At 40.0% G+C, this 27,358-nt stretch overlaps 1 protein-coding gene and 1 long non-coding RNA gene across 2 annotated transcripts; one reads left to right on the top strand and one right to left on the bottom strand.

The window, feature by feature from the left end:
* Positions 1-60: 60 nt before the first annotated feature.
* On the top strand, positions 61-21,874 carry LOC110214109 (uncharacterized). The gene is given in 6 exon segments (XM_078153873.1): positions 61-213; positions 10,571-10,638; positions 10,826-10,914; positions 11,587-11,699; positions 12,547-12,925; positions 12,928-21,874. Coding segments are annotated over 2 exon segments (1,416 nt in total). The 5' UTR covers positions 61-213; positions 10,571-10,638; positions 10,826-10,914; positions 11,587-11,699; positions 12,547-12,762; the 3' UTR covers positions 14,181-21,874.
* LOC110214117 (uncharacterized) lies at positions 1,296-10,697 on the bottom strand. The gene is made up of 3 exons (XR_002326197.2): positions 10,465-10,697; positions 1,967-2,184; positions 1,296-1,469 (listed from the first exon to the last, which is right to left on the bottom strand). It is a non-coding gene; the product is annotated as an uncharacterized LOC110214117 (long non-coding RNA).
* Positions 21,875-27,358: the final 5,484 nt, after the last annotated feature.

Here is a 27,358-nt window from a genome sequence, read left to right as displayed (position 1 = left end):
TCGGGCCGCTCTAGGCCTCCAGGAGGAGTCACCGTCTCGGTGGCCCCCTCGCTGGTAGCTCTTTCCCCTGGCGCAGGAGGTGGGGTGGGGCCGAGGCGCCTTCCTCCGCTCGCCTTCCAGGACAAAGCCAGGTCCCACCAGGAGGGCCGTATCGTCACTTCCAGGCCGCACTGGGTTGTTGTGATTTCGCTCGTGTAGGCTCCCAGGCAGTGGGTGAGTCTGGGCGGGCGGGGCAGGTCAAGGAGCTTCTCTGCCCACGGGGTCTCCGGGCCCTGCTCGCAGGGAGCTCCATGCTGATGGGGGGAGGGGTAAGGAGCGCGTCTTAGGCTGGTGTAAATACTCTTCGGGGCCGAGTATTCCCGAGGCCAGAACCCAGGGCTGGGGTGGGGGTGGCGGGCATTAGCGCTGGAGCATCTGGGAAGGCTTCGTGGAGGAGTCCTCTTCCACTCACGGCCAGTTCTCACCCTGACTCAGGGTGCCTCATCCATAGTACGGCATTTCCCGTGTAACCACCTTTGCCCTTGCGACTCCCCGTGGCCGAAGTATACTCACTCTTTTCCCTGCCCTTCCTAGAATTCCCGATCCTCTTCTGCACTTTCCTCCAGTACCAACTTTCTGTAAAAGGCCTTTCCGATTCCTTCCCCTCGCATCGCCGTATTGTCTCCACCATTAAATGTAAGCTCCGTCTGGGCAGGGATTGTTTCGCTTCTTTTTATTCCCAGTTCCTAGCACCTTGTCTGGTATATAGTTGGTGCTCAATAAGTGCTTGGTGATTGGCTGGACCATTGCATTAGTCTCCTAATTAGACCTCCCTGTCTCAGGTCTCTCCCCTTCACTCCAGTATCTTTGCCAAGAAAACACCAAATGAGGTCTCGAAGAGTTAGACACGACAACAGAAGTAAGTGCTAGTTTTTATAAAGTGCTGCTAGGAATGGTTGAAGGAACTGAGGATGTTTAGGCTGGATAATAGGCAACTTCAGTGGACATAGAAAACTGGCTTCGAGTATTGGAAGAGCCATTAAATGGAAGAGGAGTTGGACTTTCTGCATGGCACCAGAGGGTGGAGCGAAGGATCCATAGGAGAAGGTTAGGGAGGGGCAGATTTTAGTTTCATGTAAAAGGGAAAACTAGCTGTTTAAACCTATCCAACATTGGAATGGGATACAAAGACTCCCATTTGTTGGATGTGTGATAAAGGGGATTCTTGTTGTTCAGGCATGGAGCAGGTCTCTAAACTCCCTCTAAACCAAAAATTCTGTGCTCCTGTTAAGTGAGACTAGGATTGGCAATATGGCTCCATTAGTCAATCAACAAACCTTTAATTAAGCACCCAATATGTGCCTGAGACGATACTAAGTCCTTGGGATACAAAGATAAAATTTAAACAGTTTTTGCCTTCAAGGAGCTTCCGTTCTGTGGAGGAGGGGCAGACAATACATAATCATCATTATCATCATCTTCATGGTCTTCTAGAAGGAAGGACAAACAACAAAAACATTTTAAATGGATTTTTATATCTTTTGTTTTTATATAGTCTATATTTCCCCTGAATTGTCCCCTCTCCCCAAGAGCAATCCATAATAACAAAGAATTTTTGAAAGAAAAAGAATATAAAAAAATTATCCAAATTGATCAATACAGGGGGGATAATCTGACTTTATATGCAGTGTTCCTCACTTGTGGACCACTAACTCCTGTAAATGGGTGGGGAGGGAGGTGTGTACTTATATCTCTTCTTTGAGGTCAAGTTTGTTCTTTACAATTTCACAATATTAATTTTCTTATTTAAAAAAATAAATGTTATTGATATATTTTGTTCTTACATCACCTAAATTTCTTGTTCCATTTCCCCCAGAAGCCATTCTACATAACAAAGATTTTTTTTAAGAAAAAGAGGAAAACACCAATCAGCAAACTTAATCAATACATTGAAAAAAAATCTGGCAGCATATTCAGTGTTTCTCACCTGTGGACCTTATCTTTGCAAGGGAGTGGGAGGAGGTGTCTTCAATTATCTCTTCCTCTGGCCAAGCATGTTCTTTGTAATTTTCTAACATTCATTTTCCATTGTGTTGTGCTTGTTCTTTCCATTTACATAGTTGCAGTCCTGTCTATTGTTTTCTTGGTGCTGCTTTCATTTTGGATCAATTCATGGCAGTGCTTGCTTTTCTATATTCATGTTACCTATTTTTTTTAACAGCATGATAATATTTCATGTATCACAATTTGTTTTGACATTCCCCAATCAGTGTGCATCTACTTTGTTTCCAGTTCTTTGCTAACAAAAGGGTGCTATTATTATCTTCATTTAACCTGCAGAAAAACTGAGAGAGCTTAAGTGACTTGTCCATGGCCACACAGCTAGTAAATGTCTGAGATGGGTTTTGAACCCAGATTTTCCTGACTCCAAGGCCAGCTCTCTAACCGTTAAACCACCTTGCTTCCTATTCTTGCACCTATACAAAATAAATATAAGATAATTTGGGGGGTGGGGTACTAATAGCTGGCGGTGCTAGGAAATGCCTTGGTTAGGAAGTAGAGTTTGAGCTGACCTCTGAAGGAGGCTAAGGATTCTAACTGGCAAAGAGGAGGAGGGAGAATATTGCAAGCATGGGAGCGTGAAGATGGGCGGGGAGCCTTATGAATGAGGAGCAACAATAAGGCAGGTTTCACTGGACCCTAGGATGTATAAAAGTTCAGTGAGGGAGGAAAGGCAGGTTGCTGCTTTAAATGTCGAACAGAGGATTTCATATTTGATTCTAGAGGTAATATGAGCTCCTGGCATTACAGCAGGAAAGTCATAGTCAGATCTGCGCTTTAGGAATATTATTTTGTTAGCTGTCTGGATTTAGGAGTGGTCTGCACAGATGTGAAAATTGAATAAAAATTATAACTGATGATCATATAATGACTTAGAGTTTGTAAAATGCTTTACATACATTATCTCAACCATAATCCTATGTGGTAATTAAGTATTATTACTCCCATTTTATGAATGAAAAAAGTTGATAGAACATAAATAACTTTGATGATCCTCTGATTATTAATATTAAATGAGATTTAACTGGGGAAATGTTTGCCTGTTCAGGGGGTTTGCCATGGTCATGGAAGATGTCTGGTCCGATATTTGTTACAAGGTTTTTGTTTTTCTTTTCTTTTTTTCCCCCTAATAGCTTGTTAATTGGGAAGAAATTAATGAAAAAAAAATCTATCTCAGTATCCAAATGGAAGAAGGGTTCTCCATAGATGGTGAGATCCATCCTTTGTTTCTTATGGAACACATCAATACCCAGACTGTTAGAGAGTCCAACATGTATGTACAGATAACTGCCGAGAGATAATAAGCTGGGCCCAGAATTTAATTGAAGTAGGAGAGCAGGCCAGATTCCCTTTTGGAAATTGTACAGTCCTTTTAATGATCCTGAGATTCATTCAGTCATTCACTAAACAAGTATTAAATACCTACTATATACTTTGTTAAGTGCCTGAAAGGCAAAAGATAGTCTTTGCCTTTGAGTAAGATTCTTCCTGAAACCAAGGCCCTCTTTTTAATTTCATTATGCTTCCAGTAATGACTACAGGTCATGAAATTCTACTGTTTCTGAATAATTAAAGTTGTGAATCACCATCCAAACATCATTCGAAAGTTGCGTGGTAGGCATGAGCAGGGAGTAACTTATTGCTAACACAGAATCATACAAAAGAAGTGGCATTGAGGATATCTAGAGATGTATGACTGGAAAGAAAAAAGTGGACTGGCCAAAAGATGAAAGCAGTGGAGTGCTTGCAAGCCCCATTGTTATATATACAAGATCTGGAGATCCAAGGGCGTGAATTAAGTAGATGTTAAGTGGACTTCCAGTGGTGGATTTGTGGAAGGATATGTATGAGATGAGAAGGCATGGATGGATTGTAATCTGTACCTCCTGAAAGAGTACCCACATTGAAGAAGTCATAAATCCATGGAAGTAAGTCAATAGGTGAAGAAAGTGAGTCTAGGAGATGTTAAGTGGCTTGCATGGGATAATGCAGGTATTAAGTGTCAGAGGCAGAATTGCAAATGAGATTTCTCCTGCCTGACTCCAAATCTAGCAGTTTCCACTATGTACCATGCTGCCATGAGAATGAATGGAATTGTCTGGGAAGAGAATGAACAACAATTAAAAAAAACCTGACATTTATGTAACACTAAGATTTGCAAAGAAATTTTGTAATTATCTCATTTGATCTCCACAATAATCCCATGCTAATTATTATTATTGCACCCATTTCACAATTGAGAAAACTGAGTCTGAAAGAGATAAAGTGATTTGTCCAAGATCACTGAGGTAGTAATGGCCTAAGCTGGATTTTGAACACAGGCTAAAAATAAGAGTCTTCTGAGACATCCACAATAAAAGGTTGGGAAGAGGACAGAGACAGCATCAGTTGTTTGAGAAGTAGGAGAAGAACCAAATTAGTGTGGTGTATAGCCCAGGGAGGAAAGAGGAGGGAATGATCAACTGTGTCATAAGCTGCAGAGTTCAAAGAAGATGAAGACTGAAAAAAGATCATTGGATTTGTTGATATATTGGAGAATGGGACCCAAAGCCAGATTGCAAGGAGTTGAAGAGGAATTGGGTACAAAGGAAATGTTTATATTGGATGCTTCCCTTTTTAAATGATTTAGAAATGAAGTCAAGAAGATTGAATGGTAGGTGGATGGGATGGAAAGGTTGAAGAAAAGGATTTTTCTTAGGATTCCAGAGACATGGCCATAATAAAAGGTAGATGGAAAGGGATACAAGATTATGATCTTGTGAAGAGGGAGATTGAAGATACATGAGAGAAGGGATGATTATTCGAACAAAGAGGAGATAGGAGGGAATGGGAAAGAGGGCTTAGGTAGAAGGATTGATCTTAGTGAGGAGTGGTAATGATACTATTTCTGTGACTGGAGGGAAGTAGGAAAAAAATAGGTGATTATGCAGAAACTGTTCTGGGAATGGAAGAAGGAAGCTGAGAAGTTCACCAGTTGTCTCAATGAAGGAAGAGAGTAGATCATTTGTTGAAAATGGAGGCTTGGGGGTGGGAAATGGGGAAGAGAGAAAAAAAGCTTTGGAGTTGTTTAGGGGAATAAAATAAGAAATCATTGCCTACACTAGCATTTCTCAAACTCTGTTCATTGGAAACCTGGGGTTCTCCAATGCAGGGTTCTATGAAGGAAAGTATCTTGGTGGACTGGTACATGATCCATTTTGCTTTATGTGTTATAATTGTTATATAATTTACAATTAGAATGGATAATTTTATAGTTATGTATATTATAATTCAGGTCAGTGGAAGAACTGTTAGGGATTGGTTGAAATTGATCATGTGACTGATGGCTTCCTAGTTATCTAGACTCAAGAATCCAATAGTGTGTTGTATAGTCAGTTGATTGTTAGTCTGTCAGCAAAGTGCATGTAAAATAATCAGTATCTATATTTAGTTAGGATTTTTTTTGTGTGTCAGTGTTCAATGTAGGTAATTTGGTAAAACTGGAAAGTTTGGATGAAGAGTTAGGAGGGTAAATAATAATCAAGAATTTGCCAATGAAATAAACATCATGGAATCTACTCCCAAATTAAAATAAATGCAAATAATATGATAACGTTGTTGTTCAGTTGTATCTGACTGTTCACGACCCCAAGTCCATGTGGTTTTCTTGGCAAAGATACTGGAGCAGTTTGCCATTTCCTTCACCAGTGTATCCACATTTTACAGATGAGGAACTGAGGCAAATAGGAGTTAAATGATTTGCCCAGGGTCACACAATTATTAAGTATCTGAGACTGGATTTGAACTCATGTTCCAGTTTCCAAACCCAGCTCTCTATCTCCTGCACCACCTGGTTATTTCCAATTTGGATTTACGTCTATGATCCTGATATTATGTTAGTTTTGTAGTTTCAGAAAACAAATTTAAAAAAAATTTACAAGCAAAATACACTAATTGTTAGGAAGTTAATTTTATCTTGCAAAGTGAGGTTTTAGAGCAAATGTCAAAAAAAAAATAGCAACCAATCACATCCTTCTTGATAACAATTCACAGTTATATAGTGCTTTAAGATTGACAGAGTTCTTTCCTCACAACTCTGTGAACTAAGTAGTAGCAAAATTGCGGCCCCCATTTAATGGATAAGAAACTAAGGCCTATAGAAATAAAAGAACTTGCCCAAAGTTGCACCCCTGGTAAGCTAGACTTGGAAGTTGTGAGATTGTTAGATTGGGACTGAAATTGTTATAAAGAATAAGTGGGGTTGTAAATTTGTTTAATTAGAATAAAAATCACTTGAAAAGATTTCACGCAGTTTTCACCAAAGTCTTTTAGTTCCCCCAGCCCTCCCCTCCCCCTTTTTTTAAAGTGAAGGGCTCTGCCACCAAAAGCAACTTGATCACCACTGGTCGGTTTTGTTTTTAAGAAGGATTTTTGTTAAAGTGTAGACAAGACTGGATGGCCTCTGAGGTGCTTTTCAACTCCAAACTTTTGTGTGATCTACAGAATAAAACTATATATATATATATACATACATATATATATGTATGTATATATATATGTATGTATATATATATATGTATGTATATGTGTGTGTGTGTGTGTGTGTGTGTGTGTGTGTATTTTTTTTACTGTGGAATTCAAGATCCTCCAGTTACCTCTCCGGCTTTATTGCCGTTGTTTCTCTGCAGAACCCTTTATTCTTAACTAAACTAGTATGCACATTTTTCCTCCAATATGCCACGTTGGTTCTGTGTCCAAGTTGTTTTTGACATATAAGATAGGGCTCATAGCAGGGCATATTCTAGGTAGCCTTTATCCCAGTAACTCTCACGATGTGGGAGATTGTGCAGTCTGTCATGTGCCATATGCCCAGTTGGGCGCCACCACAAAAAGTGGGGCCTAAAAGGTTCCAGAAACCCAAATGGGGACACTTGTAGAATTCTTGGGTGAGATGATTGGGCAGAGCTAGGGAAGAGGTTTCTTACTCTTGGTTCCTTTTCTTCCCCTTACAAAGTTTGTATTCCATGTTCCCATCAAACCCTGAAGGGGAAACCAAGGATGACTGTTGAGCTCTTGTCAGCCAGGCCCCAAAGTGAGCTATCTAGAGATCTTTTTATGGCTGGATTTCTAAGGTGGCCTTAATTCCTTCTCTCAGCCAGGAACTTTTTTTTTCTTTGGTATACTGCTGTTCTTGAGACCTGAACCCCAATTTTGTTCCCCAGGAACCCAGAGAAGTCTTGGGATTGAGAGCTACCAGATACCCTTCCCCCGGGCCTTTTCCTCTGGACTTTTTCTATATATGGAATTATAAAACTTCATAATGGAAAAGGACATGGATCTAGCCAGAAGAAATCTAGAAGCGTGAACCCCCTCTAAAACCTAGCCTTTGTTTAAAGCCCTCCAATGATAGGGAAATTATTACCTACTAAGGCAGCTCATTATATTTTTGTACAGCTCTAATTCTCTTAATATTAAGGCCAAATATATAATTTAATCATAGGTTTATAGATATAAAACTTAAAGTGACCTTAGAGGTCATCTAATCCAGTCCCCCTTATAGATTAGATAGAGAGATTTGCCTTGGTAGGGGGAAGGGATACCGATTTGTGTGAAACAAGGCTGAAGGAAGAGAAACTGATGGAAGGCATCTTGATGGAAATGAGAATAGAGCACTTTCAGTGAATGGTTTCAGGTTTTTTTTTTTCAGTGAAATCAGAGGCAAGGTTCTCAGTTCAGAAGGTGAGAGGAGGGCAAGCAAGAGAGGTTTGAAGAGGAATAAAATTTGAGGTTTGGAAAAGCCAGTTGTGTGATTTTCTCCAGCTTTATTCAGCAGCATATGTGTAGGCCCAAAGACAATGGATAGTAGGGGTGATCCAGGGTTGAGGCATGGTAGGGTAATATCTTCAATAGGATAAATGGGCAAGACTAGGGAGAAAACAATTTAGAGTAGAAATGGTTCACCAAGGGGTCAAGATATAGAAGGGGAGAGAGTGTAGACAGTACGGGTGTAATGGTCTGGAAAAGAATTGAGAGGTGGAATGATTGGAGATCATGATGAAGATGAAGATCAGATTTCTACTTGTGCATAAGATTTTTAATTGTATGTTATTGAAAATATTTATTTTTTTATTCATCTCTGTCTGTTGTTTGGTTAGGAATTCTAACCATAGATCTGAAAAGTACCTTCTTCTCTTCTCTAATTTTTGATGATATAATCTTTTATATTTAGGTCATGTATCTATTTTGACCTTATAAAATATAATGCAAATACTTGTCTAACCTTAATTTCTGCCAAACTGCTTTCAAGTTTCCCCAGAAATTTTTATTGCATAAGGATTTTTCCCCCCCTTCTTGGCCTTATCAAATACTGAACTATTGTGTTTAGTTTCTTCTAGGCCTTTTTTAATTTAGTATGTTAAGATTATATACTTTTCTATTTTTTTTAACCACTGTCATGATACATTCTTAATGAATGGATGGTTGGTGATCACCATATCTTTCATAATCTTTTGTATTCCCAGAATTAATGTCAAAAATCAGTGATTTCTCCCAAGTTTATAATCTTGGCTTTACCTGGATTCACTTTTCCTCACCCTTGTATCTAATCAGTTGCCAAATCTTGCTTTTTCTACCTTTACAACATCTCTCATGTCTGGCTTTTTGAACAACTCTCCATGTACCTGGTCCCATTCTCTCCTCTGAACTCCAGTCCTACCTTACCAGGACTTATTGAACATTTCAGATGGAATATCCTAGAGACAACTGAACTCATCTTTCCCCCAAAACCTTCCCCTCTTTGAAACTTCCCTATTTCAGTCAGAGGCAGCCTTCTAGTGTCTCCGATCATAGTCCTCAACTCCTCACTCTTCCTTATCTTATGTATACACTCAGTTGACAGATCTTGCCATTTCTACTTTCGGGATACCTCTCTCACATCTGACCCATTCTTTGTTTACAAAGATGATATCCTAGTCTAGTCTTTCATCCCCTCTTGCTTAGATTACTGCAGTAGCCTTCAGTTGGTCTCCCTGCCTCTAATCTTTCACCACTCCCTTCCATCCTATACTTAGCTGTCAAAGTAATTTTCCTTAAGCACAAACATCACCATATGATTTACCTCTCAGTTAACTCTAGTGATTTCCTCTTACCTTTAAATAAAATATAAGCTCTTCTTATTAGCTTCTAGAGCGCTATACAACCAGGCCTCAAATTATCTTGCCAGCCACACTGAACATTGCTCCTCCTTTGCCAAACTATCTTTCTCTCTGTTCCTTGCAAACAACACTCTGTCAGCTCTCCCAGTGTCTGGGTTCTGGTCTTTCTGCATGGCTAGAATGTAGTACCCCCTTAACTTCTACCTCTTAGAGGAGGTCTCTTCCCTTAAGATGCTTGAAACCTTGCTGATTCCCCTCACTGATAATGCCTTTCCTCCTACCTATTTAATTACTTTGTATATATTTGCATTTATACTCTATATATTTATATCTGTTTGTTGTCTCCTCCATTAGAATGTAAGATCCTTGTGAGCAGGAATGTTTTATCCTTTGTTCTTGTATTTCCCACTGCCTGACACCAAGTAGGTGTTAATAAATACTTGATTAGTTGGTGACTCTCGCTTCTTCCTCTTTTTTTTTTTTAATACCAATGTTTGTCTGTCTCTGGCTCAGCCTTCAGATCTCTGTTTCACTTTGTCTATCCTATACCCCATATGTGGTGCTTTAAGGTTTGCAAAACACTTTATACATGTTATCTCATTTGATTCTTGTAAAGAGAATATGTCTAATCCTTCTGTAGGACAATCCTTCAAAAACAATTTATTAACAGCTACTTTAATAACAAATACTGGCAAGTTACATAGTGATTTATAGCTTGCAAAGCGTTTTACTGAAATTATCAGACTCACAACATCCATGGATATTATTATCCATAGACGTTGCTTTTATTGGAAGACTGCTATCAGGGGTCCTCCTTAAGGCTTCTTTTCTCCAGGCTAAATATTCTCAGTTCTTTCAAACAAACTGAAGCATTAATACTCTTCTAATGTTATTTTCTTTCCCTTACTTCCTGCTTCCCTAATCTCTCATTCTGTACTCTGGATAAACACGGGTTTAGTTGTGTCAAGTTTTTCATACATATGTATAGTGTTTGCAGATACAAGACCTGGGAAAATTGTGAAAGGAGTATAAAATTAAAAGGAACCATTAATCCTATTCCTTGTTCCTATTTGGGATAGGTGAACATTCTGTTTTAAATGGGATGTCCTCTTCTAAAGTTTATTCTATCACTTACCTACCTCTTGAGGAAGGGGCTCACACCAATATGCACAGTCTCTTTATATGCAAGAAATATATAAACACTCATATCATTACCAGTGTATTCTCTCTCTTGTCTTTTACAGTCACACACACACACACACACACGCACACACACCATATCCAAAAGTACCTTTTCATTCCTCTCCCACTGAAGGTTGGTAGTTCTTCCCTTTTCTGCAAGCCCCAACGAGTTGAACTGCCATTGTGACTATGGTTTGAAACTTCTTTTCCTACAGATCTTGGTGAACTTCACGGATGTGGCTATAAACCTTACACAGGAAGAGGGTTCTTCTGAATTAATTAAGTAATTAATTTTTAGTTTTCAACATTCATTTCCACATGATTTTGAGTTCCAAATTTTCTCCCCATCTCTCCCCTCCCTCCACCCCAAGATGGTATGCATTCTGAATGCCCCTTCCCTTGATCTGCCCTTCCTTCTATCACGCCTTGCCCCCCTTTTCTGATCCCCTTTCTCTTCTGTTTTCCTGTAGGGCAGGTGAGTGGGTTCTTCTGGGCCCTGCTCAGAGGGGCCTCTACAGGGATATGGTACTGGAGACTTGTAGGAACATGATCTTGCTGGGTAAGCCCTCTTTTGGGGGACTCAGATCTGAGCATCATGGTGTTCATCTGGTCTAGTGAATCAAAGAGGTATCTGAAAGGCTCAGGTGGGTTTGCAGTCAGTTTCATGTATCAGCAATTCTTAATCCCATCTGGGTCGAGGCAAGGAATTTATTAATAACAATAGTAAAATAATAATAAAAACTCCCATTTCTACAGCAAGTTAATGTTTATAGAATACTTCCTTGCAACAATCTTGTGAGTTTGGTAGTACTATTAGCTCAGTTTTATAGATGAGGCATTTCTACTCCCCCTGTTCCTAGGTTATAGACCTAGTCTGTACAAAGCTGGAAATGGACAGCTTCCTTAAGTCTCCCTGAATTTAAATCTTCCCTTTGTCCCCAGAGGTGGTCATTTTTCACCCTCTTAGAGGGAAGAAAATGTTTGCATGACTAATTCCCTTGATACTCATGTTACCAGTTCTCTCCTGTTCTACTAACCCTCTAGGACACAGGCCTGAGAACACCTATGAACAGGCATAGTTCTCCTGTGAGTTTTTCTATTCTGGTTTCTCTGGACATTGCCCTTCTTTTCCTACCTTACCCTTTAGATATCTAGGGGTTGGGTCTGAGTTTAGGACAGTTCTACGAACCTACTATAAATCAGCAATCTCTCTTTTCTTCCCCACAAGCAGGATTTCCAGTGACCAAGCCTGATGTGATCTCCTGGCTGGAGGGGAAGAACCATGGGTAAAGGCCATTCAGGAAGCTAAGGAGAAAGAGATCCTGAGGAGAGACTTTTGTTCAGGTGAGTGAAGGAGAACTTAGAGATAAATTGCATACTTGGATTTCAGAAGTGCATTTGATAGAATTTCTTACTCTATTCTTGTGAAGAGTGTAAAGAGATGTAGGCTAGAGAAGAGTACCATTAGGAGTATTCAAAGCTGGTTGAATGACCAGAGCCAAAGAATGATCATTAAATGGTTAGCTTGGAAGCAGGTTTCTGGCGGAGTGACTTAGAGATCTGTCTTTGGCCCTGTGCTCTTTCATATTTTTCTCAATTACTTAAATAAAGGTATACCCATCAGATTTGTAGATGACAGGAAACTACTATGAAGAATATTTTTTGCATGTTAGATGACAGAGTGATGATCTAAACATCTTCACAGGCCAGGCCTATCTATGATCCTAGCCTAATAATATGAATCACAGAATCAGTCAGTTGGAAGGAACCCTGGAGGCCATTGGGGTCAACTCATACATATGTAGGAATCCTGAACAAGAAGTCAGCTAGGCTTAGCTTGAAGATCTCTAGCAAAGGGAACTGATGCCCTCCTGGTGCATCCAGTTTCATTTATTGGAAGGTCTGGTCATTTAAGAAGTTTTTCCTCAGACTAATCCAAAATCCTAAATCAGCTGGAAAGATTTGCTAGCCATAGCAGAGATTACTAGGCTGAAAGTATATCAAATAAATCAATCCCATGGTTCCAAATAGAATCATGTGATGAACCATTCCCTGAATCCCTTTTTCAGTTAACATCTTATAAGCTTGATTATGTCCACAAGTGCTCTCAGCACCTTGATCATAGCCAAATGTGACAATTAGTTTTATCACAGGAAGTTAATACATCTGCATTTTATATTCATTGTTTCAGACTGTGAAACCAGGAATTGCCTCCAAAACAGGAAATTTCTGATGAGATGGGGTTCCACTGCTCAATATTGGCAAGATCTACAAGGGATACTTCCCAAGGATCAAAATTTGAGAATCCAGTGAACATGAGGGCATATCAAAAGAAAACTGTTGGTCTTCTTCAGGGAAGAGAGTGGGAAAATTACTTTACCAGAAGAGAGGTTTCAGATCAGTGACAATGATCCACCATATACCTTACACAAGGGTGACCAGCCACGAACATAATGAATTTGTGAGAAGTGTTATTCAGGGCTCAAACCCTATTAGATATCTCAGAGTTTCTTCAGGAGTGACATTGCAGGAATATGATAAAATAAGTCAAATATTCAAACCAAATTCAGACCAATTAAATATCAGAAAGACCTTATGGTAGAGAAATCCTGTAAATCTATTGGATATCAGAAAGCATTCAGGCAAAGCTCTACTCTCAGTGAAGTACAGGGAATTCAAGCTGTAGAGGATACCTGTGAGTATAACAGTCAGAAGTCTACAACCACTGATCATCAGAGAATTAATTCTACAGAAAAATCCTATGAATGCCATGAATGTGGTAAACACTATACCAGAAAGTCTTTGCTTAATAGACATAAACAGATTCACACTGGAGAAAACCTCTATGAATGCACTGAATGTGGGAAAACCTTCAGTCAAAGCTACAACCTCATTAGACACCAGAGAATTCACACAGGAGAGAAACCTTATGAGTGTAATGAATGTGAGAAGGCCTTCAGTGAGAGTTCAAGGCTCATTAAACACCAGAGAATTCACACAGGAGAGAAACCTTATGAATGTAATGCATGTGGGAAAACCTTCAATGATCCATCAAATTTTATTCAGCACCAGAGGGTTCATACTGGAGAGAAACCCTATGTATGTAATGCATGTGGGAAATCCTTTAGCGATGCCTCAAATCTTATACAACATCAAAAAATTCACACAGGAGAGAAACCCTATGAGTGTAATGAATGTGAGAAAGCCTTCAGTGAGAGTTCAAGGCTCATTAAACACCAGAGAATTCACACAGGAGAAAAACCCTATAAATGTAATGAATGTGGGAAAACCTTCAATGATCCGTCAAACTTTATTCAGCACCAAAGAGTTCATACTGGGGAGAAACCCTATGCATGTAATACATGTGGAAAAACCTTTAGTGATGCCTCAAATCTTATTCAACATCAAAAAATTCACACTGGAGAGAAACCCTATGAATGTGGCGAATGTGGAAAAGCTTTCATTCTGAATTCATCCCTCATTAGACACCAGAGAGTTCACACTGGAGAAAAACCATATAAGTGTAATGAATGTGGGAAAGCTTTCAGTCAGGGTTCAAGCCTTAATAAACATCAGAGAATACACACAGGTGAAAAACCCTACAAATGTAATGAATGTGGGAAAGCTTTCGTCCAGAGTTCAGGCCTCATTCGCCACCAGAGAAGTCACACAGGAGAAAAACCATATGAGTGTAATGAATGTGGGAAAGCCTTCAGCCAGAATTCAGTCCTCATTAGACATCAGCGAATTCACACATCAAAAAGCAATGAGTCCACAAAGTGGAATGGGTTGCCTTGGGGAGCAAATACAGGTGGGAATAGGTGACTTTGGAATTTGTTCCAGCCCTGTGATCCTTGTGAATATGGGAAGTTTTCACTATGAAGGGACACAGTATTAAACATTAGATTTCATACTAGAGGGAATACCTGTGAATGCAGAGGATGTGAGAATATCTTCATTTGCAGAGAAGTTGAGAAAGCCTTCATTTGCAAAGAACATGAGAAAGCCTTCGTTTTGAGTTCTTACACCAGAAAACTCACACCGGAGCCTATGAATATGTTGCTTATGGAAAGCCACTCAGTAAAGAAACCTCTTATTCAGCATCTTAGAAGTAACACTTGAGGCACTGTGTAAATAAAATTACTGCGTTCAAGTCTTTATACAGTACTTTATCCAGCTTTATTAAGCATCAAGTGATTATTCTAGAGAGACAACCTGTGACAAATCTTCCAAGTAGTGAATTTTATTAAGCAGTTTATACTTTCTTAGGACTATTTTTGCCTCCTAGAATGTTGCATATATTTCCTGCCAGTAGGTGGCAGTATGATACTCTTTACATGTATTGAACTATAGAGTGAGTGTCTTGACTTATTTTCAAAGTGTGGCTGTCTCCTCCAACTCCCACAGATAGGATAAATTTTTACCCTGTTATGTATTTTAAAGTTCTTCATTTAAGCTGTGCAGCCTTAACCAAACAATATGCTTTAAAATATTTTAGAGTAAACATCTTAAGCTCCCAAACTCTAAGATGTACTTGAGTATATTTCTTCATTCTATCTGTTATAATTTTTAGACATCTTCCTTTTTTCTTTATCCCTGTACTCCTCTGCCGAGAAGGAGATTTTACCCTTTTCAGTTACACATTATTATGTTTAGAGGCAGCTAGTTATAGTAGATTAAATGCTGGATCTGGAGTCAGGAAGACATGAGTTCAAATCCAGCCTTAGGCATTTCCTAACTAGGGGATCCTAGGCAAGTCACCTCTGTCTGCCTTAACTTCCTGTCTGTAAAATGGGGATAACAACTGCACCTATCTCCCAGAGTTGTGAAGAAAAAATGAGATATTTGCAAAGTGCTTTGCAAACTTCAAAGCACTATATAAATACTAGCTATTTTGTTACTATTATTACTTGGTGAATTGGTGTGAACCTGGGAGAAAGTCTTTAATGACATCAGTCAACAAACATTTGTTAAGCACCTAGTATATGCCAGGCTCCAAGGGTTATAAAGAAAGTCCATTTCTGTCAAGGAGCTTACATTCTATTAGGAAGTACATAAATAAGTATAAACCAGATAAATATTTGGAGAATTTGGGGAAGGACCTGGGAGCTGGAAGACGGTAGGGCGGCAGGAAAGGTTTTATGTAGAAATTGGCGCTGACTCTTGAAGGAAACAAGTGATTCTAAGAGGAGGAGGTGAGGAGGGAGTGGATTCCAGGCATGAGGTCAGCCCAGTGTGAAGGCATTGAGATGGGAGATAGAGCATTTTGTGTGAGGAGTAGCAAAGCCGGTCTGACTGGACCATAATGTGCAGGAAAGGGAGTGATGCATAATAAGGTTGGAAAGGTATATCGGAGCCAGGCTATGAAGAACTTTAAATGACAAAGAGATTCTGTTTAATCCTAGAGACAGTTTTGGAGCCACTGGAGTATATGAACAGAGAAGGGGAGTGGCAAGGGTTGGGTTGGTACTTTAGGGAAATCACATTGCAGCTCTATGGAGAAGGAAGGTATTTGACACAGGAAGACCAATTAGAAGGCTACTGCAATGGTTCAGGCAAGTGGTGATGAAGGCCTAAAGGGGGGTATCATGTGAGTAGAAAAAAGGGATTACTATGAGCAGTTGTGGAAGTAGAAATGAAAAAGAAATTGACAATTAAATGGATATTTGGGATGGAGGATGCCCTAGGATCTGATTCTGGTACTGCTGTGTTCAGTCAGTCAAAAAACATTATGTAAGTGCTATATGCCAGGTTTTGTGCTGAGATAATCCTCATCCTGAAGGAACTTGTATTCTTTTTTCTTTTTTTTTTTTTGAGGAGGGGAGAGGGGGGAACAACATGTTTAAAGAAAATTAAATAAAACATATGCCAAGTAGGTACAAAATAATTTTTGAGGGGATGGGATAAGCAACTGGGGAAGGTCAGGACAGGCTTCCTGTAGTTGGCACTGGAGCTGAATCTTGAAGGAAGCCAGAGATTCTGTAGCACGGAGGGGAAGAAAAACTATATTTCATGTTTAATCTCTGTTCTAAAGTTCATTGGTATGGGATTGTCCCTATGGGTGGAGATGAAGGCCCTGCCCTGTATGAGGGGTGGGAGGATTTGGTGAGAGCCACAGCCTTCTCCAGTTCTCTTTGGGGGCCAGTCCCCTTTAGGACTCTGTAAGCTTCAGGTCTTCTTTGGGACTCTTCAAGCATTGAGTCACTTTAGGGTTTCCTGGCTTTCAGTTTCATGATGAAAGATGGCAGAGGCTAACCCCATTTCAGGTTGCTGAAAGAAAAGACTGGGAAAACATGAGAGAAGCTGGCAGCCTCTGTCATATCCTTATTCCCATCTAGCTATATAAGAAACTGGGAAGTTTTTGCCTTCGGTGAAATCAAGACACTAAGCTGAGTTCAGCTGAGTGATCTTGCTCCAAATGGGACAGCTCCTTCACTAAATATTGTTTGGTATATATTCTGTGTATGCCTTCTCTGCTTTCTGTTTTGCTACAATTGGGAGAAATGATGGGGTTTTTTGCTTTTCACTGTGTACGTTCATTGTGAAGCTTGTATTTAGTGGAAAAGGGGTCAAGCCTTAAATACAGAGTTTGGGGTTCTCCTTTCCTTCCAAAATGTCAACGCAATCTGATGTTCGCTCGAACCTGATCATATCCTAGATGAACAGTATTTAAGGGAGCAGATAGATATACTTCTGCCCTATCTTGGAGGAGAGCAGAGTGGCCCCAGACCCAAACCTCCTGCTTTCCCTCCTGGCAGAGAATGAACATCTCCCTTGTTGAAGAGTTGGGGAGGTGTCTGTTCTGCCTCCCATTGAGTCTCTGCTGACCCCTAGTTTTGCATTTTTCACTGCCTGTCAGACATCTTAAACTCAATGTATTCAAAACTGATTTTTCCCTCCCCCTTCCAAATTCCCTTGTTATTGTTGGAAGGTATCAACCTCCTCCCAGTCACCCAAGCTTGTAAGCTGTGTCATCTTTACCTCCCCACTCTTTTTCATCCCCTACACCCCAAATCCAATCTGTTGTCAAGGCCTATTGATTTTATTTTCCCAACATTTTTTGTATATGCTCCCTTCTCTCCTCTGATACTGCCACCACCCTGGTGTGGCTCTTATTTCCTCATACCTGAACTGTTGCAAAAGCCTGCTGGTTGGTCTTTCCCTACTTCAGTCCATCCTTCACTCAGGTGTGAAAATGATTTTCTCAAAGTATAGGTCCAACCATGTTATCCCCCTACTCAGTAAACTCCAATGGCCTCCTCCCACCTCTAGGATCAAATATAAAATCCTCTGGCATCCAGAGCCCTTTATAACCTATCCTTCCCCTTGCCTTTCCAATCTTGTGCTTTACACCAGCACAATGTACTCTTTGATCCAGTGACACTGACCTTGCTGGTCCTTGAAAAAGACACTTCATCGTATTTTCATTGGCCATTCCTCAATCCTTGAAGTGCTCTCTCTCTTCATCTGTTTTTTCTGGCTTCCTTCAAATCTCAGCTAGAATTTGACTTTCTTTAAGAAGCCTTTACCAATCTCTTAATTCTAGTGTCTTCCTTCTGTTGATTATTTCCTATTTATCCTGTATGTAGCTTGTTTGTACATAGTTGACTATATGTTTTTTCCCCTTTTAGATTATGAACTCAAGGGCAGGGACTTTTTGCCTTTCTTTGTATCTCTAGTGCTTAGCACAGTGCCTAACACATGGTAGGAATTGCCTGACACACATATCATTTCCCTCTGAGGCAGGTGCTATGCTTATTCCCATTTTACAGATGAGGAAACAGGATCAGAGAAGTTAAATGACTTTCTAGGGTCATATACCTGGTAAGGATATAATGTAGGATTTGAACCCAGTTCTTCTTGACCCTAAGTCTATCCTATCCATTATACTGGGGCTCTCTGTCAGAAAAGGATAATTCATGTCAACATTATTGTAGTTTTTCCCATTGCCCAGGAAAAAGATTAGCTCACCCCCAGTTTTCCCAAAGTTGGATGCCCAGATCTTTTATAGTCCCTGATCTACAAGAGAATTTCTGACTAATGATTGACCTGACCTCTCATTCTTATGTGAGGCATTTACAGGGTTCTTTGTGGACCTACCTAGGTCCACAAGCTGCCAGCTTCCAACTTTCCTTTGGTAATCATTAACCACAGAGATCAGAGTGTATGTAGAATGTGATGAAATGACAAATAGGGGTAAAAAAATAATACTTTTCATGGAATTATGTGTTGCAGAGAAAAAAAATGGAATGGGTACTTTTTGTATAATCCTGATGTGGGAAATTTTTCTAATCAGTTATTTAATGGTGATGAAATATTTGAGTGTGCTTTTTCAAATCATGGTTTTTGCATTCTGCTTTAGCCTGTCTGACAAGGGGATAATGTGTCACAAAGAGGTAAATGTTCTGGAGGAGAGCAAATGTTATGGAACAGACATGCAGAAAACTGACAACAGTAATCAGAAGTTGGATGAGAAGGCGATGGCACTAAACATCTCCCTAAGGAACAGAAAGCGGGCTCAACAGAAGTAATGGGCCACAGCTAGGCATGAAGTAGATTATTTTCAACTGTGTTCATGATTGTTGGTATGGGAGGTCAGTAAATCAGTGACAAATTCCAATGTTTCAGGTTCTTAATGACCTGAAGGCTACCAAGTATGGTGGCTTTTCTGATGGGGTCTTTGGCACAGGTACATTTAACTATGTGATCTTAAGTAGTGGTTGACCTATTTTCAAACTTACGATAACCCAGATGATCATATACCAGGTTTTTGTGATCCCACTGTAGTGTCTGGATAGGCTATGACATACACAGAACACTTCCAACAAGTCTCTTCAGTGAGGTCAGGCATAAAGGCACAGAAGCACACTGGAAATTGATGCCCTGGGTGTGTGGATTATATCAGTTCAGATGGTGGTCAGCTAGGTCTAAGTGTAGGCTTGGTTGTAGAGAGAATTCTGGGATGTGTAGACAGGGCTGTACCAGTGTTCAATAGTAGGAATGACTGCAGTGGTAGCTACTTAGTAGGAGACATGTAGTAGGAGACATGTGCTGTTTTACAGGACGACTACTGACTCATCGATTTTCTCAAGTGATGTAGATGTTGGTGAAAGTCAGATAAAAGTTATGTTTACAGGATCTACTGGTTGAGTTTATAAGTGGTTTGTGATGCTCCCAATTTTTGTGATGTTTGGATGCTAAGGGGGTGCAAGGTACCTTCCAAATGGTACCTCTAGGGTGCTGAGTGTAACCTTGACTGCAAGGAGTTTCTTTTCCCTAAGATGGAACCAATATCTACCAGTGTTCCTAAGTCTCCAATTTGCTCCCCTCCCCTGATTAAGCTAGATTTTCCCTAAAAGAAAACACAGACTTGACTGGCCCAGGGTAGGATAAGGTTTTATGCAATGCTTACCTTGGCAGCTTTCTGGTAGTCATAATAGCAATTTCAAGTCCCTTCATTTTGACCCCTTTCCTTTTCCATAGGAAAAATTGGGGACCCTTACAAGAGGACCCTGTATGCAAGTTTGTCTCTGTGAAAAACTGAGGCTCTGATCCATTGGGAAGGAGTATATACTCAGCTTTCTGGGACAAGGAAGCCTGGGACCAATGAGATGGTGTAGCCAAATTGCCAGAGAGGTGACAACATACCCACTTCTATGCCCAAGAATCTTGGTGTTGAGTCAGGAGTCTGGTGTTTAAACCAGGGGTGGGAGGGAGAGGGAAATGTTGATTACAGTAAACCCTCCTCCTGGTAGTACAGTAGGCAGAGTAGAACCTGGACAGCTTCGAACTCCAGTTGGGTCCTGAATTTTTCTAAAGCAGTCGACCTTATACTTAACATGATTGTCTAATAAGAAACGACACCTTCCAAGGTTGAGTTTGAGTTTGCTGAAACTCCTTGAACTCATATGGCTTGGTTTCATGCTGTGTTCATTCATGTTCATGTTGCCCTGTTATACTACCATAAGTTGTCTTTGCAAGAAAGCAGAATTGTCTAACCTGATGGGCATTTGTACAATGTAAACAGGCCAGTGGCGAAAAAACAAAACCAAAAGCAAAACTGAAGGAATGACTGGTCTCATATTATTCAAAGCTAATGATGTGACCGCCAAATCGAGATAACGTAACTTCAGCCAAATGTGAATGTCCCATAAGAGCTTGTGACACACCTGAGGATGTTGTATCTTCCAGGGTAGCTGGAATGTCCAGACTGTGGCTGTGTAGCTCCCTAGTGTGTATGTCATGTGAAATGCTGTGGTCCTGTTATCCCTGTTCACTTCCTCAACATACTGCTTCTGAAATGCTAGTAAAGGGAAAGATGGGGAGAGTGTTTATAATTCCAGACCTCAAGATACCCGCATGCTCACGTCTTGTACTCAGAGCAGATCGCAAGTCCTGGTATGTGGAAAACACCTTCGAAACTGTTCCAGTAGTGTTCAAGCAGATGTGTTACAATAATAGACTGGGAGTCTACACCTCTGCTGCATGCGCTCAGCAATGACTCATGTTTACTTGCTGATGAGAAGATAAAGGAGTCAGAAACTCCCTGACTTTGATCAGTTATAACCAACTTTGAAGTGGCAGTGACCCTAGCTGTCAGGATTGAATTGCTAATCATGGAAACTTCCACTGTGGATGCTTCTTCACTTCTGTCCATGTATCCAGGGATGTATATGAGCCTGTAGCTTAAACAATATGATGAAAATGATTGCACTTCACTTGGAAGCTTTGTCCCAACTCCAGTAGTGGTTGCTATTTTAAAAACACTCTACCTTACCCAAAGAAACAACACGATTGCCTACATTTATATAGTGCTTTAAGGCTTTACATACTTTATCTTATTTAAGCCTCACAACAACCCTGTGAGGCAGGCATTACAGGTATTATTATTGCTATTTTACAGATGAAAAACAGGCTTAGAACAGGTAAGTGACTTGTCTATGGCAAGTGGCCACAGGTGGGACTCAAAGCCAAGTTTTTCTGACTCCAAGTCCAGCACTCTGTCCACTGTGCCACTTGCCTCTCAATCCATTATTGACTACTTGGAGGATATTTGGATTCGACATACAGTTACCTAGTTTGTTGTCCTCCAATATTTACACAGGAAATACAGAACTACTACATGGAATGGATTGCAAAAAAAAAAAAAAGCCCAAACCCCAAACACAAAAACCCACTAGCTTTTGTTGTTGGTTTGGAGGTCAGCAACATGGATTCCAACAGCTATTGTTACCAGCCTTTAAAGACTATGGAAAAATCATTGCTGTCTTCAAGAAACAGTAAATCCTGGCCAAAGCATCACTAAGCAACCCATGCCCGTGGTCCAAGGTATATTAAGATTATGTGAAGCCTATGTGGTATGTGACTGAAGCCTGAATGGAAATACTATGGCTACTTGCATGCAATTGTTTAGAACATTACATACTGATGTTGAGGGTGGGTTAGGGTTTTTTTTTTTTAATCCTGTATTGCTTTATTTTAATGCTAAGGAAAATAAAGTGCAATAGAGTTCAATGTAATTTTGTTGTTGTTTTTTTTGGGGGGGTACGAGGTAATTGGGGTTAAGTGACTTGCCCAGACTTGCCAGTGACTCGCAACTAGAAAGATTCAAGTGTCTGAGGCCAGATTTGAACTCAGGTCCCCCTGATTCCAAGGCCGGTAAGGACATCTATTACTGGCAGGTACAGAATAGCTGCTTCATGGTAGATGGTTCTCCCTTCTAAGAAGTGAGAATACTGCCTATACTCCAACATGACCATTCCACAGGGATATACTGTCTTCCTTGCGTCTGTAACCTGGATGTTGCAGAAGCCTTCTGAGAAGTCTCAGATGACTAGCTACTTCTTGTGATATATGTGGGAATGAATGCCATGAGAAGAAAAGTAGAAAGAAGTCTGGGGAAAAAACTGGAGGACTGTGGGAGAAGGGGTGGCACACAAGGTTTTTACCACTACTGCTGATTCAAAAGCAAGGTTAGTAGAATAGAAAGGAGATAAACAAATGGGTAAAAGATGGACTTCTGGCCAAGATGGATTGTTAGTTAATGTAGGACTGTATGAAACCTGGAGACTTGCTGGTCTCCCCTGATTTTAAAGTGAAAATGAAGAAGGGGGAAAACTTCCCACATACAACTGCCAAACCAGATACCAAAGAGCACCAGGTTTGACATGGGAAGAAAAGTAGTAGAAGGCTCCAGTAATTTGCAAGGGAAAATATGAGTGAGATCTTAATACTGGGAAATAAACATAACTGACATATGTTGGGATATAAATCATGACTGGAATATAATAATGAAAGAGGATATATAGTTTGTTTTTTTTAAAAAAGGGGAAAATACATATACATATTAGCAGAGAACTGTAAATGAAGAACCCCCATGTCAGAGAGAGAGATTAAATTATGAATTCCTGATGTAGATTACAAAGCTGACAAAAAGTAGTGGTAGGGAATTCAACTTGGACATCTGAAGCTTTCTTTGCTTAATTTCATGACTTGCCTTGCCAGTAATTTCAGGTAGAGAGAATGACAGCTTATTCTGATTAATAAAGAGAAACTGATCAAGGAAGTGCAAATTACTGACATTTCATCAAGTGCTTTGCCAGTTTTAAGTTTGTAATTGATGAAGGGAACTCTACTCTGATGGGTACCCTTCACATTAAGTTTTTTGGAGTTAAGAATAGGTTTTGTAGGATCCCAGATGGAAGGCTCCCCAGAATGAAACTGATGGCACTATAACAATTGCTTTCACTGAGAAAGCAAAGTGATAGGCATTATAATGAAAACTGGTCTTTGTGTATGAAAACTTTGGGGAGTGATCTAAATGTTACAATGAATCATATTCTGAGTGATGGAGAAAACTTCTGTTATACACAGGATATCCCACATGTCTTAGTTCAGTTTAAACAGCTTAAAAAGCCACTTAAAAACTTTTAAAAATAGCTTTAAAATCCTTTTTATCTCATTCTCCTACTTTGGGTGGAGGAACCTTTCTTTCCAGTTTGCAAAATGATTATATGTGAATGGGTGAAACACTAAAAGTCTGCCAGCAACCAAAAGTTCTCTTTGTGGGCGTAGAATAAACTTGGGATTGAAAGTCATTGACCTTGGGCCACAGCACCCAGGTAGGCCAATTTCAAATTACTTGGGGATAAGAGTGAGCCATTCTTGTATGTGGGATGTGTGTATAGTGGCCTCAGCAAAGTCAAGATGTGCCAGGCAAGGGTATGTTAGTTTTCTTTTACACTCAACTCTCCATTTGCAACTCTTTTTGTCACTAATTTTTTATCATTAACATACTGAAAATACCATTAACCTATCAGTAGCATTAGATTATTCTTGAAGACTAACCGCTGTAATCTATGGGCAAAGATATACTCTAAAGGGAAACTTTAAAAACATGGATTTCTTTTTTACTGAGGAAAGATTTCAATTTTTACCTCCAATATCCAATCAGTGGTCAAGTCCTGTCAATTCTACCTTTATACCATCTCTCTCATTTGCCCCTTCTCTCCTCTGATGCTGCCACCACTCTAGTGCAGGCCCTTATCATCTCACATCTGGACTACTGGTTCACCTCGCTGCCTCAGATGTATCCCCACTCCACTCTTTCTTCCCAAAACACGGGCCTGACCTGTCACTCCTCTATTCAATAAACTCCAGTGGCTTCCTATTACCTTCAGGATCAAACATAAAATCTTCTGTTTGGCTTTCAAAGTTCTGTATAGTCTCCATAACTTGACCCCTTCCTATCTTTCCATTCTTCTTAAGACCTTATCTTCCCCCCTCCCCCCCAACTCTATGGTCCAGTGACACTGGACTCCTTGCTGTTCCTCCACAAATAACTCCATTTCTCCACTCCAAGCATTTTCACTGGCTGTCCGCCACACTTGGAAATCCTGGCTTCCTTCAGGTCTCACCTAAAATCTCAGCTTCTGCAGAGGCCTTTCCCACTCCTTAATCTTAAATGATTCATGCTGAGATAACCTTTAATTTATCCTATTATTTAGCTCATGTGCTTGTTGTCTTCCTTATTGGACTTCCTGAGGGCAGTGACTTTTTTTTTTGCCTTTGTTTCCCCAGTGCTTAGCACAGTGCCTGGCACATTAGGTGCTTGAAATTGGAGATGTCCCACTAGCTCAAAATAAAAGCAGCTGGGATGTAGATGAAAGTGCACTGAACTGGAGAATATGAAGACTTGGGTTCAACTCAATATTCACTTACTATGTGCAAAGTACTTATGCTAAGTGCTAGAAATATATTGACAAAACAGTCCCTGCCCTCAAAGACCCTAATTCTCTTTGCCACTAGCAGGTGTGACTTTGGGCAAGTTGTACCACCTCTTGTACTATTTTCTTTCTTGTCAAGTTGATGGGAATTTTTTTTGGGGGGGGTTTAGGCAATGGGGTTAAGTGACTTGCCCAAGGTCACATAGCTAGTTAAGTGTCAAGTGTCGGAGGCTGGATTTGAACTCAGGTCCTCTGGACTCCAGGGAGAGCACTGCACCACCTAGCTGCCCTTGCTGATGAGACTTTCTAAAGCAGGAGGTCTTAATCTGAGATCCAAGATACCTGGAAAGGGCCCATAAATAGATTTCAGGGGATCTGTGAAATTGTTTAATTATGCTGAGAACTGTATTTCAGTATCATTGATTTCCTTTGTAATCCTTTGTATTTCATTTCATTCATTTAAAAACATTATCCTGAGGAGTCTATAGGCTTCAGCAGACTGCCAAAGGAGATCAGGTTACAAAAAAAAGTTAAGAACTCTGGTTCTAAATCGATGTCCATCTCATCTCTAATATTCTGTGATTTAGAATAGTGGTGATGGCAGCCTATCAGTGGTTGAAGTCTGTGTGGATGATAAATAAGTGATAATGAGAGGGAGGGAAATGATCTCTTGAAGGGATAGAGGGATGTTAGATGAGGTATTGAGACAAATAAGGAAGTTCTGAACGATGATGGCAAGAAATGGGGAATAAAGATTGTAAGCCAGGTGCTGAAGGAGCCAGGCCACTGGGAAAGGTGGAAGTACCTTAGGTCCTTTGTGATGAAACTCTAACAGTAAACTATTGCCTGGTATTTGTGATAAGGCAAAAATAAAAAGGAATGGGCATTTCAGATCAGGGACTTAGGTACAAGTAGAAGTGGCAGAAGGGAAAAAGGTATTTAAGAACTGGGTAATTTAAAATCTCTGGACCCAAGGAACTACATAAACTCAGGGACTATGATTAAGAGGCCTCCTACCTTGACTTATTCTTTTGATACCAGTTTAGAAATTAGTGAAGGAAGGCACCTTGAGTAATATCACCTGCACAGTTTCTAAGGAGGAGCTTATGGCTCAGGAAGCTGGAGTAGTCATTAAGATCTATGGTCCAAGACAAGATCCTTCGTAGATATCTTAAGAAATTGATTGTCCAGGTGTGGTGACTGCACTGTAATTCTTGCTACTATGGAGGCTGAGACTGGTAGACTGCTTGAGCTTGAGAATTTTCTGTTACAGTAGGACTAGAGCTGATCTGGTGTCTACACTAAGTCTAGCTCTAATATGATGAAACCTCTGGAGTGATGTACCACCAGGCTGGCTAAGGGGCTAACCAGCCCAGGTTGCAAACAGAACAGGTCAAGCTCCTTTGCTGATCAGCAGTGGAACTGGGCACTGAGGGGCCACTGCATTTTCAGACTGGGCAAGATAGGGAGAACCAGTTTGCCCTACCTGCTTCTCTCCCCCAAAGATGTGGAAGGATAAGAAACTTATTGTTGAGCTTGGATTTTAGAAAGACATGAAAAAAAGATGGAAAGGGCAGGTAATTAAGGATAAATACAAAAAGCATAAATTACAGTCAAGGAAGGTTAAAGCCCAGAACAAAGTCTTGTGATAAATAAATACCAAGAAAAAATTATGTTAGAGGCAAGAGGAAAAAGGAATGAGTGCTCCTTGAGGCAAATGGGAAGATAACTGACCATAAAGAGACGACACAATTACTCACCTTCCATTTTACTCCAGTTTTCTCAATCGTGCAGAATGTTCTTCAGAATGGAAGGCCAGGAAAAAAAATGGTTGGCAGTGGATTGGAAATCAGGATATAAAGAGATAAGAGCATTTCTAGTTGACCTTAGTTAATTTGAGCCACTATGTTTTAACAAATCACATCTCGTAGGAATATGTGTGTGTGGTTAATCTGTAACTGCCAATCATCTTTTAGGAATCATGGAGAATGGATGAGGTGCTATGAGAATGGAGATGGGAAAATTGGCCAATTTTCAAAAGAGAGAAGATTCTTCAAACTATGAGCTTAACATTTATTTCCAGTAGAATTCTAGAATGGATCATCAAAGAGATAGCTCATGGGGTCTCTGAAAGCAAGGTGGATTAATTATGGGCAAAACATGCTGGACTAACAATTTCTTTTTCCTATTTTTTTGGAAAGGGTCATGAGATTGATAAAGGAAATGCCATAACCATTATAACCTGTAACTCAACAAGGTATGTACCAATGTCTTTCACAGTAGTCTTGTGATCAAGATGGAGAGCACTGAACAGTAACAAAATCAGATGAATTTAGAAGTGGATGAATGACAGGGCTCAAAGAGTCAACCTCTATGTGACTTCGATAAATCACTTTAACATCTCTGGGTCTCAAATGTAAAATAAAGGGGTTGGGTTAGATTAATTCTAAGGTTCTTTCCAGACCTAACCAATGACCCTGAAGGTAGGTCACTAATGGAATGTAACAGGGCTCTGTCCTTCATCAAATTGTATTCAACATTTTAATCAATGTCTTGAATAAAAGTATAGCTAGTAGTTATCATCTTTGTATTTTAAAGCTGAGAGGACAGATAATTCACCAAGTAACAGAATCCTCATCCACAAGATTTCTATAGGTTGGGAAAATACAGCACATGTAACAAAATTAAACTGACTAAAGTTCTACACAGATTAAAAAAATTAAGTGCACAAGTACAGGATATGGGAGACAGTACAAAGATCATGTGAAAAAACAAAAA

The sequence above is a fragment of the Phascolarctos cinereus genome, unplaced genomic scaffold (genome assembly GCF_003287225.1).
Source record: "Phascolarctos cinereus isolate Bilbo 61053 unplaced genomic scaffold, phaCin_HiC Scaffold_4;HRSCAF=312, whole genome shotgun sequence".
Taxonomy (NCBI): domain Eukaryota; kingdom Metazoa; phylum Chordata; class Mammalia; order Diprotodontia; family Phascolarctidae; genus Phascolarctos; species Phascolarctos cinereus.
The sequence above is the reverse complement of the archived record's forward strand: the minus strand, read 5'-3'. Positions and strand labels throughout refer to the sequence as shown.